Source organism: Cimex lectularius, unplaced genomic scaffold, assembly GCF_000648675.2.
Source record: "Cimex lectularius strain Harlan isolate CLEC.00 unplaced genomic scaffold, Clec_2.1 scaffold3, whole genome shotgun sequence".
NCBI classification, from domain to species: domain Eukaryota; kingdom Metazoa; phylum Arthropoda; class Insecta; order Hemiptera; family Cimicidae; genus Cimex; species Cimex lectularius.
In genome coordinates this window covers 3,715,345-3,728,552 of record NW_019392688.1, presented here as the reverse complement: position 1 = coordinate 3,728,552, position 13,208 = coordinate 3,715,345, and the positions used below count along the sequence as shown (strand labels likewise).

The 13,208-nt window shown below is 33.7% G+C and overlaps 3 protein-coding genes across 3 annotated transcripts in view; 2 read left to right on the top strand and 1 right to left on the bottom strand.

The window, feature by feature from the left end:
• The first annotated feature begins 399 nt into the window (after nt 1-399).
• Nucleotides 400-1,791, top strand: LOC112126535. The gene is made up of 2 exons (XM_024225798.1): nt 400-423; nt 495-1,791. The coding sequence occupies exon 2, from the start codon at nt 496-498 to the stop codon at nt 895-897; it is 402 nt and encodes a 133-aa protein (XP_024081566.1). The 5' UTR covers nt 400-423; nt 495; the 3' UTR covers nt 898-1,791.
• A 2,040-nt stretch (nt 1,792-3,831) lies between these two features.
• LOC106662121 (transmembrane protein 222) lies at nt 3,832-10,105 on the bottom strand. Its single transcript, XM_014385929.2, has 4 exons — nt 9,748-10,105; nt 4,261-4,462; nt 4,071-4,198; nt 3,832-3,996 (listed from the first exon to the last, which is right to left on the bottom strand). Exons 1-4 carry the CDS (start codon nt 9,942-9,944, stop codon nt 3,915-3,917), a joined length of 609 nt encoding a protein of 202 aa, XP_014241415.1. The 5' UTR covers nt 9,945-10,105; the 3' UTR covers nt 3,832-3,914.
• A 1,439-nt stretch (nt 10,106-11,544) lies between these two features.
• The window catches only part of LOC106662119, a 3,309-nt gene continuing 1,645 nt past the window's right edge, over nt 11,545-13,208 (top strand). Inside the window, exons 1-5 of the mRNA XM_014385927.2 lie at nt 11,545-11,766; nt 12,023-12,048; nt 12,114-12,279; nt 12,343-12,612; nt 12,677-12,847. Coding sequence (XP_014241413.1) covers nt 11,734-11,766; nt 12,023-12,048; nt 12,114-12,279; nt 12,343-12,612; nt 12,677-12,847 — 666 coding nt within the window. The 5' untranslated portion in view covers nt 11,545-11,733. The remainder of the gene's footprint in view (nt 11,767-12,022; nt 12,049-12,113; nt 12,280-12,342; nt 12,613-12,676; nt 12,848-13,208) is intronic.

Here is a 13,208-nt window from a genome sequence, read left to right as displayed (position 1 = left end):
AATAAAATTCATTTAAAGTTAAGAAAAAAAGAAAAACAAATTGTAATAAAAATGATCATTTTTTGTTAAGCATATTAGTTTATTTTATAACGTTGATTGTGTTTAAACTTCACATTCTCTATACTTTTTAATTGACCTAAAATTAAAAGAAAATCAACAAAAAATTATACATATCCGAAAAAATATTGATTGTATTAATTTTTATTTAAAATCTGAGATTGTTAAACTGTATGAAATAATTTATAATTAAATTGATAAGGAATTTTTTGGGAGGTTACACAGTTTGACATTTTGTTATCTTGATCACGAAGCTTGAATCTTTGACAGGTATTTTTTTATTTATTTTGAGGGTTAGATAAGTGTTTGTTTAAAAAAGTTTTATCTTTAAATCCTCACTAGTGCCCACTTGCGTATTATCATCAGGTAAGAGCAATTAAACAGATAAGCAAATGCGGTTTAAAAGTCAAATTGTTTAAAATGTGTTTATGTTGTAGTATGTCGTGGTTTTTCGGAAGCAAGAAGACTTCAGCCTCGTCGCAGCAGGATTTTATAACAACGGAGACCAACGAGGGTTTCGTGTCTGTCGATCCGGTGAGTCGGCCGTACGAATCCGCCCTGCCTTATTACCCGACTCCGTCGTACAATATAATACCGCAGCCGGCTTACCCCGTACTAGCGGTGAGGGAGAGCGCAAACGTCGTACCTGCTTCTGTTAACCCGCTCGACTCTATTCCGTTCAGGCTGTCGCCGCAGCTGGCTCCTGGCTGTTCAATTAACATAAGCGATATCCTCACTCTGAAGAGCCAGATCGACATGGTAAAATCTAAGATTAACTCAAATCACTTCGATTACAATTTCAAAATAGAAAAGTCATTCCTGCAAGAGGTTAATTCTTAATTTTATTCTAGCTCGTAACGTGTCTTGGGGGCCAATTTTTTTTTCCCTTCGAAAGCTGTTTATATTCACAGTTTAATACTTGTCACTTGGTGAAATTAAATCCAATTAGTTTAAATAAAACAAATGTAATGCACACACTATATATTTTTGAATTTTGAAAAGAAGCTTTATAACTTATTCATTTTATTCAGCCTTGAAAACCTGTAAAATAACATGTATGTCAAGAACTATTGTATGTTTAACAGTGATATTTTTTACATTTAAATTGATAATATTGATGTAAAAGATAAAAACTATCTTTATTCTTATTTATGCCTATCTTTATTCTTTAAACAATCTGCATAAAAAATGCACAGGGGTGGATGTATTATAATTTATTGCATTTTTTTATGCTGTCATTTATCATTAAATAAATAAAATTCATTATTTTAGAGTAACTGTAAAATGACGTCAATTTACGAGTGTTTGCATAATTGTTTTTATTGTTTCACAGAAAAAAAAAAATTATTCCTAAGTATTATTATACAGAGAAATTATCGATAATGCAAATTTATTATTTATTTTCTTAAAAATTTGTCCGAAGTGGTTGAAATCGGAGATTGCTTTTGTTTTATTTTTCTTAATCAGTCTAGTAGAAGATTAACACAATTTGCAATAATTTATCGAACGGGACTATTTTCAATTCTCTGAACCAGTTGTATCAGGCTCTCTACGTAATCCCTACAACATTTAGAACATGCATTATTAAACTAATTATCAATTGTAAATAAGAAGGGAAAAACAGTCGAAATACAGTTTATATTATTTCGTTCACACGTTCTTAAATTCAAATTTTGATTTAATTACAAGGGCAAAATTTAATTAAGTTTATGAGATTTTTATTTTGTCCATATTTGATAAAAATCCTTTTTTTGTGTGTGTGAATTAGACGTTGTAAATAAATACATAATAATTGACACAAATATATAATATATATATTTATTATACAATTCAAACCTTTTATTTCATTTAAGTAAAAAAAAAAATTAATTTTTTATAAGCATTTTGGCATTGTGGCTATTGTTACCATCTAGTTTAAGATTATTCTTTTTATGTATTTTTTATTTTATTTATTATGTGCAAGACCCAGATATTATTTTAAATACGTGCAAGTATTTGATGTGATTATTATTGTAAAAATAATTGATTTATTGCAGACAAATTAAACTGTTTAATTAATTTTACTTTTTATTTTAATAAAATCTCAATTGTTCTCTTTTAATTATTAATTTCTCTAATATAAACTAATCTCTTGTTCTAAAAAAGTTTTTGTCACAGATTATTGATTTAGACGGTATTGGCCATTAGAAACCCCTGTGTATATATTTCAGTTGTATACATAATATGTGTGGGTTTTTTGTTTTGTTTTCTGTATTGTTCAGCGGAAATTATTCTATTTACGAATCAAGGACAACTTTACAAAGAAATATGTCCAAAAGTAGATTGCTTTCTATTTTTTTGATAAAATTTGTGTGTTGTTGAATAATGTGTTTACACTGCCTGCGATGCGATTGAATGCCTGTACGAAATTCGAAGGGAAATATGGGAAGTCAACTACACTCGTAGGTTCAGAAACCCTTCTGTCAAAAAAAGGAGCAATCGGCGAATGTATCAAGTGAATGTCTCGCACTGAGTAAGTCTTCACGTCTATCCAGTTCCTGAGGCGACCAGCAAGGTTCAGCCTAAGCCCAAGGGACTTTATTTTGAAATCCAAATCATGAACTTTATCTAACCTCTCTGGAACTAGGTAGATGTAGTTGACTCGCCCGACGAAGACTTACTTGTCTCCAGGACACTTGCCGAAATAAAAATCAATAATAATGAAAATAATAACTTCTACCGTACTAATAAAAACTGGTAAAGAATTTGAACTTAATATTAATAGTAAAAATCTGTGGTGATTACTAACCGTTAATCGATATTTATTTAGAAATCGTGAGATGCGGTCTGGTGTGATGAAAGCATTCTCGACACGACATGCAAGAATGGCACAATTACACAGAAGACAAACACTTTGAGCCCTGAAGATGATCTCAATAAAGATCGAAACGTTGGCATGATAAAAAAAATGTTTTTCTGAAACCTACATCTCACCAGACTGCCATCTCACGATTTCTAAATAAATATTAATGGTAAAGACTTTGTATTTAATATCCGATGCAGAGAAACAGATCGTCCGGTGGCTGACTAGGCTGGGGTTGAATATGGAAGGAAACAAAAGAATTAATGAAATTAAAAATAAAGGCGTTTGACAACAGGTAGCGTATGAAGGGCAATTGAACGATAAATTTTAAGAAATGGCGTAAACAAAAGCATTGAGAAAATTTGAACATTTTGGTAAGCAGGTCATCACAAACATTAATAATTAGTGTTTTAACGTCTATTCTATAGAGAAAAGATAAGAAAAGCTTGTCCATATCGCATAAAATACAAAATGATTTGCGGTTCCAGCGTCCTCGTAACGTGGAATCATACCGCATGGCTGTAAACCGATCGCATGCTAATCCATGCAAAGTCAATGATGGCTCATTCTTGGTGATTCCAGCTTTTACTCATATCGCATCGCAGGCATAGTAAAAGGGCTCTTAAAGTTAGTGAATGTAGAAGTGATGAATTTTCATCATGTGTTATCATTCCTGATTCTCCTGGTCTGTGTATTTACGCTGGCAAGAAATCTGGCATGAAAAATCATTAAAATCAAGTACGACAACGATTACTTATGATAATCTGCAGCAAAAGTAAATCAATTAAAACAATAATAGAATTTTTCCATGAAGCTTTTCAAAAGTTTTTCTTTCAGGCATTTAAACTATTTATACTTATATAATTTATTATTACAACTGAAACTTAAATAATTACAATAATTACAGATACATTTTGTAATTTATATTTATATAAAATAAATATTAAATTTAAAGAAGGAATTACGGTTTTACAAGTGGTATTACATAGTAAATTATAATACGAAAATACACACATTACCCTGAAAATATTGTGATAAATATTAAAACCAGCATGGCAACGATGAAAGGTGCAAATGTTTTTAAAAACCCTGAAACACTAGTTAAACAAAATTCAATCAGATATGGTAATATTATTTTATGGAGAAAAAAAAACTACACAAAACAACTTACCCAACAAATTTACTACAGAAAAACATCCAAAACCCAAGTTTCCAAGCGTTCCACCTGGTGCCCTTGTACTTCATGTTGTTGAGGGCCAAGGCGACCATCGAGTGGCAGTTATCCCAGCAAAGATTGTGCTGAACATTACAAAAAGTGTTAGTCATTGTGTACAGAGGGGGGGTGTCTAAAAACAATTTACAGTCTTTGTTTTGTAGGAACAAGCGGCATCACTAATAGCGGTGTCCCAGACGTCGGGAGGGCAGTCGGGCTGGAGCTGGAGGTAACGTGTAGGATTCCCAAATGCCATGCGATCCTCCGACACGTAATACGAGCCAGCAAAGTCTCGTATAACTCCGTCCGATGTGCATATCCCCATGTGGCCAAGAAATGGAAAAATCCACCTAACAGAAAAAAAATGCATTTTTTAGGTAGTAGGAAGACTATTTATCATCAGAGTCTTTTTAAAACCCTTATACATATTGAAAATGATCAAATATGCAAATGATTTCATTTTTTCTCTTTTTAGTTCACTTTACCTTATTAAACTTTGAAGTGTGAAATATGCAAACATTTTTTTACGCATGAATAATCTGGATCTTATCTGCCAAGCTTTCGACCTATTTTAAGGTCATCTTTTCCGGGCAAAACAATCTTCAAGATCCATTTCCTCCTGTGGTCTGCGAGGTGATAAACCTATTATTTGATAGTTACTTGGACTGCCTACACTCGATGATTTTTGTTAATTCAGGCGTGTTGTAATTGGCAAAATGACAAAACTTTGCCAATTTTGTAAACATCTTTACGATTGTTTTTCCCTGATGATGACCACTGAATGATATAATAAACAAATCCAACATATTTTACTACTTTACCTCGACCACATCTTCCTTTATATTTCTTGAGTTTCTTTTCAGGACTAGACAACCATGAAACTCATTTTCTTTTTATTGATATCGATTTTGGGGGCATCAATAAAAAGAAAATGAGTTTTATGGTTGGCTAGTTGCAGTGCAAAATATATAATACAATGAGGAACAAAAATAAATATTAAGTACAAACATGTTTTTTAAACATCTTCCTTTAAAAATTGTACTTTTAATCCAAAATCTTGGCTGAGATGAAAAAGTTAGTGTCAAAGCGGGATTTGAACCCACAACCTTCAGCTAAATACGCCAGTGCTCTAACCACTTTAGTTATAGTGACTTCAACATGACTGAAGCATTAATTTATGTACTTTTTTCATATCTATTTTATTTATGTCTCACTATTATTCAGTAAACACATAGCATTGTTTTGTATATTACTACATTAGTATGTTATTCTAGTTAGCTTAGATATTAATTTTAATTATTCCAATTAATTATTCTTTTTATCTAGGGTTTTTGGTTGAGATGAAAAATTAGTGTCATGAGCGGGATTTGAACCCACTACATTTGGCCTAATATGCGATCCCATCAAACACCCACTCCCCAACTCAACCTACAACCTTTCGAATTTAACCTCTTTTCATCCATCCCGAACTTTCAAACATCGTGTAAACAGGATTCGATTCTCAGTGATTTATTAAGTGGCCACAGGGAGCTTTTAGTGAAGTAATTGCTTCTTTTTAATTATTAAATTAATCAACATTTGCTTAGTTGGCCATACTAATTGTTCTTTTTATTCTTCTCCTTTTTATCTAAGGCAGGTTCGAATCCCAATTATATCCACTAAGCAAATATGGATTAAAGTAATATTAATTATCTTTATTCAGTTAACTTTTGTTTGTATTGTGTTGATTATGTTAACTGCTTATATTCACAGGTATATTTTATTTAATAATAATTTCATCATTATTTGTTGTTATTGTATTGTAATTCTAGTTCAGTTGTTTCAGTATCTATTCATGTTTTATAGTGAATCTCTATATTAGCTCTCCTACGTATACGTGCAATCTATTGCATAATTTTTTCTTTGCCTGTAAAATAAATAAATAAGTAAATAAATTAAATAGAACGAAAGCTTGGCAGATAATTGAATATGTTTTTTCATCCACCGAGATCCATATTTTTTCACAGTAATTTTACATGGACAAAATACGCCCTGACAGCGACCGCCCTTAGCCGGAAGGGAAGGGGACGCATACAACAATCATTTTAACCTTATGTTTACCCTGTCCAGATTCAGATTATTCATATTAGAATTGCAATGTTTCAACTTGTCAACATGAAATTTAAAGCAAATATTAATTTGATAACATTTGCTAAAGATAAAAATTTGACAAACATGATAAAACTTCATGAAAACAATTACTAACTAAATATTTTAAACATATACGTTGTGAGTGGAATGCGGTGGTTCAGTTCTTGATGAGGTCCTTGGATTTAAAGGGGAAAAAATCAGAGAAAGTACTGTTAAGCCATTTGTATTTGACATTTATGACAGACAGGTATAACTTCTAATATATTGTGTATGCTAAGAGACAATGATGGAGATTTTTAATGCATCGGTTTTTCGTACTTGTCATCTCGTAAGGTTTTTAAAAATTTGTCTTTTAAATGAGGGTACGTCAACAATGAGGTTACATGAACCCTCAAAGTGCCGGTGTTTTTGAAAAAAGTCCATTTGTAAATATGTCAAGGCTGCTGTATTTGACCCCCAGACCTTTACCTGTGCCATGTCAACGCCTAAACTGCAAAAACCAGTAGTTAAAAAATAGTTTAAAGTAACCCATTATGACAGGACCTTGCACTTAAGAAAGCACATGCACCAGAGATGAGAATATGCAGATACTGCGAGATTAGAGGAGGAGACCGCAGGACACATTCTATGTTTCTGTGAAGGTCTATGTAGGCAACTAGGACTAGAAAAACCAAAGCAAGATCCTTCACTAAGGAGCCGTTGGCAAAGCTAAGGAGGCTGATTAAAAACCTGTTGCTGGCCAGTGAGTTATAAATAACAGGGGAGCACAATAGTTCTATTCAGGTCAAGGTGCAGTAGGCCTTGTGGCCGCCTCTTTTATTCCTATCCATTGTGATGCCATCGATGTTATTAAAAAAAGATCAATTAGCCTGGTCAATCAAGTTGCCAGGGCTTGATTTGGGCATTTTATTTAGCTTAATGCTCTCAATCAAACCTCATAAAAACACTAGTAGAACAAAAAAGGAAAAATTCGTGTTATTTTACTGTAATAAATAGTCGAATTCTGTTAGCAATGATTATCTTTTCAGTTCAATCACTGGAAGAACAATATTGTTTGCTGTAATATTACAGTGGGGTCCTGATAATTTGATATTGCACCTAATCCAAAAATGGTTCGGTCAAATTTTTTAGTACACAAAACTTTTTTTGTTTTTAACAGTTGTAATAATTCCTTAATTTTCTTCAAAAATAAAATAAAATTAAAGACTGAACAGAAAGCTTAGTTAAAAGGGCAAAAGCTTCTTCAAAGCAACCAAGGCTAAAAATGAAAACTGGAGGGGGGAAAAAACGGAAAGCAGAAAAAAATTAAAGTGAATCTTTCTGTGACGCTTTGTCATGTAATAAACAAATTTGTTAAAAAAGAAACATAAAAGGAGTTAAATAAGCTCACCCACACTTATAAATGAAATCAAAAGAGAATCTGAATTAAAAAAAACCCTATACAAGTTGATCCAAGGTTTCAAAACGCAGATTTTTCTATAAGCCTGGTCCAGAAAAAGCCGAGAGTCCTCCTATTGTCAGGAGGGGACCCTGAAAACTTTTCCATAAATTTAAATTGTAATAATTGTCAGTTAACATGGTCTTTACCACTATAAACTCTACTCCTGATTTTGTAGCAACTTCTCCCTTAAATCGTGAGATTTCTGGAGGAATGCAAGACCAGAAGTTTGGAAATTTCCCAATGTTTTGATCTGCCAACCCTCATTGTTTTGGTTTATCAGATGCCTGGCCTTATAAACAACTTGGTCAGTTCTCAGATCACATACCAAGACATCACACCGCCCGGTGGATGTTTATATCAACAGGTGTCAGTCCCGATTAGTTCAGACTAGTAGGATTCCGCTGTATTCTCGTCTATATTGTCTATTGACCACCTATATTTCAAAGATTAAAAGAATGGAACAAATGGTAAGAAGTATCGTCCAAACAACCTGGTCAGTTTTCAGATCACATACCACAACATCTCACCATACAGTGGTCAATGCTATTCTAAACTTCCACTCAGAAGCAGATGAGGCTCAATCGAAACAGAGAGATGGGTAACCCAGCTGTTCACACAAACGACTCGATTCTTTTCCTTTTCCTGAAAGTCCTCATAACAAATAATTTATTGTTCATGCACTTCCTTTGAACAAGAAAATCGTCCCCTGATAAACTTGTTCACATAAAAAATAGAAAGCCAGACCTTTTGATTCGCTCAGTTAACAACATAATAATAATGCTTTATTGAACTTGTGACAAAAGTGCTTTCAAAGCATTTATGAGCATGGATCCGACTGCCAGAGGTCATTGGTTAAACAATCAGAAAGGAAAAAGAATACAGAATAAAGTAAGATAATGATAGCTTAGGAAATAAATGGAAAGAAAAGAGAAATAACAACTGTAAAAATGAGAAAGAAAGAAAAGTAAAACAGGTAATACAATTAAAATCAAAAATTAACTCCTAAGACTAAGGCCACAACAGAGGTGACAAGCTAGGTGCTTAGTAACAAAGTGAGTCACCTGGTTACTTGGTGGCATGTTACAAGTGGCCACACCAGGATGACATTAGTAGTGCTTAGAAATGGTGAATGATGAAGTGAGTGCGGTGTTCAATCCTTTTTTAAAAAAGATAGTTCCTACTCACAGTAAAAAAGTAACTGTGAGTAGGAACTATCTTTTTTAAAAAAAGGATTAGTAGTGCTTTGTGCTTTGGGTTAGTGCCCGAACTGTCTCTCTCTAAATTACGTAGTTGCGATTTTTGTGGAGATCCTCATTGGATTCCATAGAGCAGTCTTTTAAAAACTACGGAAATAATAATCTCGTCCAGCATGAAACGATCAGAAATCACTACCTACCTAGTAAAAAAGACCCGCTCGTTTACTAGGTGAGTCACTATGTAACCACAAGCTAGTGTGGCCGTTCTTGTATGTACTCTTCGTTTTCTTGGTTGGCTCACCTTGTCACTGGTCACTGAGCTTGACACCTCCAGTGTGGCCTTAGCCTTAATTAACTCATAATTGTAATTCCATGCATGCCTGGCATAACGAATTAAGGGCTGTGAATTTGAGCAGCTCAAAAACCATAACAGGTCAACTCAGAGGAGAGTGAAACATCCGAGATGCAATTACACCCATAGATGAACACTCGGTCAAGAAATGTTATTCAGCTTCAATGGAACATGAATTGCACAAAGAATAGATGCCCAATTCCCCTCTAATCCAAACAGACGAGTTTAAGTGCCTCACTTCTCAGTTTAAACAGCCATAACAACTCATTGAGACAAAGACTGTCAAAATTGTCTTTATGAAGGTCGAACAATGCATGAGAAATTTGTACTTCTTTGTAAGGGGAGAGATGCGTAGATGTTTGTTCACGTGAATGGCATTCTTCATGTTGATTTTTAATTTGACTAATAAGAACTGAAAAATAATTGTCCCAGTCACAGAGGTTGTCTAAGGATAGGAGGAATCAAGGAAGGATAGTCAACAACGTATATTTTTGATTAATTAATTATAAATCTCACGTCATCACGGGTATCGGCGTCCAGACGATGGCATAGGGGAACCGGGGCGAACCCATTCTTGGAGGGTGCTGTTGAAATCTGTCTTCGGAAGTGTCTCGGTACTCTTCTTCAGTCGAATTAGGCATGATTGGCCATTCTTCCTGTTTGACGGGTTTACTGCGGGTTACGTCGATGTACCCAGGAGTGTTGTACGCCATATATTGACCCTTTTTCAACTCTGATGACGCGCAGAGTCATTGGAAAAAGGGTCAATGTTTTATTTGCTTTCAATTAACAATTACCCAACTATAGCTTTTTTTAAGCAACAATCGGTACGTTGACTCTGTGAAGGCCAGGTTATAAACCAACTGATAATGGATCACTAGAGGTCAAACGAAGAAGGTAGCTGTCGTGACGTCACAGTTGTCCACAATAATCATTTCACCAAGACTACAAAAACAAAGCACGTAAATAAATAAGAAAACTAAAAAAAGTACGTACACAACAGAGCTTTACCAATGAGAAAAAATAAAGTAATAAAAAAACAGTATATATATATAAAATAAGTCCTCAGCTTTTTTGATGATAAACAAAATTAAATGTTTTGCTATTTGTTAAAAATCAATATATTTACCATTTTGTTCAACTACCTGTTGCCTTTTTCCATGTAATTTTGTAGAGCTGTCCTTCCATATGTCAAAACTAGTTAATTTTAGGTGTCACACTATTGTCAGAAATATATTTATAAAAAAAAATTAACAATAGGATTTGGCCCCTTTACAGCCATTTAAAAAAATATATTATATATATCCTATTGTTAATTTTTTTTGTAAATATATTTACTATATAAAAGAATTAAATACCATAAAGATTACAAAATGTATTGCAAGAAATAATAATAAAGAAAATTTGTATGATAGTTGAATATGAATGAAGAAGAGAAGTAGGTATACAGGAAATAAGTAAAAGATCATGTTGGTTTGATCAAATCATGGACTGTTTGCAAAAAAGTGGAAAGCTTTATGCCTGAAAGCCCTAAGATAGTGGGTTGATCTAATATGCTGCGAAAGGGAATTTCACAGATGTGCCCCAGCAACTCAAAATGAATCATTTATAGATTTGTATCTATAATGCTATGATCTATATATCTATTATCTATTATATAAAGTATACAATAACCGTTTGGTTGGATGGAAGAAGCCAATAATAATGGTAAGATGTAATTCAGCTTTTAGGCGATTAATGACACCAGCAGAAAAGTCCACTACACCCTATTTTGCCTCAGACGCTTTGGCGGTTATTTGATTACTTCGGTTTGTTCAAATTTTGGCAAGTGTGAAGATGGTATGCAAGTAATTTAACGAACTTAGACGATGAACTTTTAACTTTTGACTTAAACTGGCAAATCTTTTTTTTTATTGTCTTTAAACCATGAAAATCTTTAAACCTAAAAATTTTTTCTTTGAACTTTAGTTAAAGAATTTTTATATTTGGTTCCATCTATACTCTTTACCGTTTCCTGAATTGTCTAGAAAGATTCATTGACTAAAGAAGCAACAGTATCATTTGGTGGGAAGATCACAGAACTTAATTGAACAGGCTGTATAAATTCATCCTGGTCATCAAGATTTGGGCCATTATAGACAGAAAACACCAGTGACATCATTGAAAATAATCCAAGTGTTAACTATTTGCTGGATTTTCAGACATGAAAAAATGAGTCATATTAAATATTTAACAGTTGTGCAATGGCAGGTGATAAACTTTAATTTTAGAATGAATTTCACCCCCGTTTCAGACCTGTAGACAATTGTGGAAGGAAAATTGAAGGAAAACTGGTTATTGCTTCAACGAATTATAGATTGGAGAACGTTTATATCATACCGTTATTACTGGATGATAGCTTTAATCCTTTAATTCTTAGCAATCATGTTGTAAAATTTCAATTATAATTCAGTGGCTTTAAATAAAAGGAAGAAGCTGCACCCTCAACAGTTCAATTGCAAGATGTCTAAGATAATATTCATCGCTTTGTTAAGTGTAAGTATTTTTTTAAAATAATATTTCACTTGTATTAATAAGCTGACAAGTATGATTGTAGCAAATTGTTTTCTTCCTAAGTTTATTTGACTACTTTGTTAAAAGAAGTTTTAAGTATTATATAAAGTCTGTCCTCACATCATGGGGGTATATCAAGGAAAGCTTTTCAGTTAAACCATTTTTTTAGTTTTAACTATGAAAAATGGTCAATGGCTGTTCTATTCAACTAGAAATTGACGTTTATATTTGATTTTAGGTCGCAGGAGTGTTGTCCCTCGATGAGTAAGTACATTTAAAGATTTGAAGTAGGTCTTTTAAACTGAAAGTAATATTGTTCTCTATTTTAGATGCGAACATGTCGGAATGTATCCAGGTCCTTCCAAAAAGGAATTTACAGTCTGCAGTGAAGTCCATGGAACTCTGTTAAAATCCGTCCACTCCTGCTGCAACGAGACGGTCTTTTCACCGAGCCAGAAGAAGTGCGTTTTGCCTGGATTGGGAGTTTCAGTTTACGTAATTATCGAATCTTAATTCCAAATCTAGAAAATAATTACTTAAATTGTGTTATATTTTCAGTCGCAGATGTCAACTGATGATGCAGTCAAGTTGGAATGCTTGAAACCCGGTCTGCAATGCGCGGACTGCAACACTCTTCAGGTGTGCATTGAATACGTCGGCTACGATCGTGCGGTGGAGGTGAATCCTGTGCTTAACATCACCTGCAATCTCGACGAAGTCTGTCAGTTTAAGAAAGGCTGCGTGAAATTGACCGAAGGAGGGTTCTGCAATTTGAAACCGTTCGAATGTACGGATTTAGGCGTTTTCCCAGATCCTTTCGACTGCAGGGTAAATTTGATACAAGCTTCGTTTGAAATTATTTCCATTAAATGTTTTTTTTATGTTTGTTTAGAAGTATTATTTCTGCGCGAAGGACCAGAAACGCGAGCAGGTCCTCACCCTGCCGTTCTTATGCCCTGAAGAAGGTGGATCCTTCGACGTGGATTCTGGAAATTGCGGCTTCCCACTTGATTCCGAAGCATGCAAGAACAAACCACTTCCATTCTGCGAGAAAGAACTTCAGGTAAGCAAACAAACTAATACCATAGTAATAAGTTATGGAAGATATAAGAAGTTATGTAAAATCTCAGAAGAATTTTATTTATTTGAGGGGAGATAGCAATCGGGATGTTTCGCAGTTCACAAATAAATTATATAATGATTGTTTTTAGCCAAGTTTATATTACATTTTTGTAATAATGTGTACATATTATGAAATACCCTCCACGCTCTCTCTCCCTCACTGACTCACAAATGGCACTCACGGAAACCAAATCTCTCTCTCTCCCTATTTCTCTCTCTCTCTCTCTCTCTCTCTCTCTCTCTCTCACACACACACACACACACACACACTATACCTACTCTCTTACTTTTTCTCTGTAAAC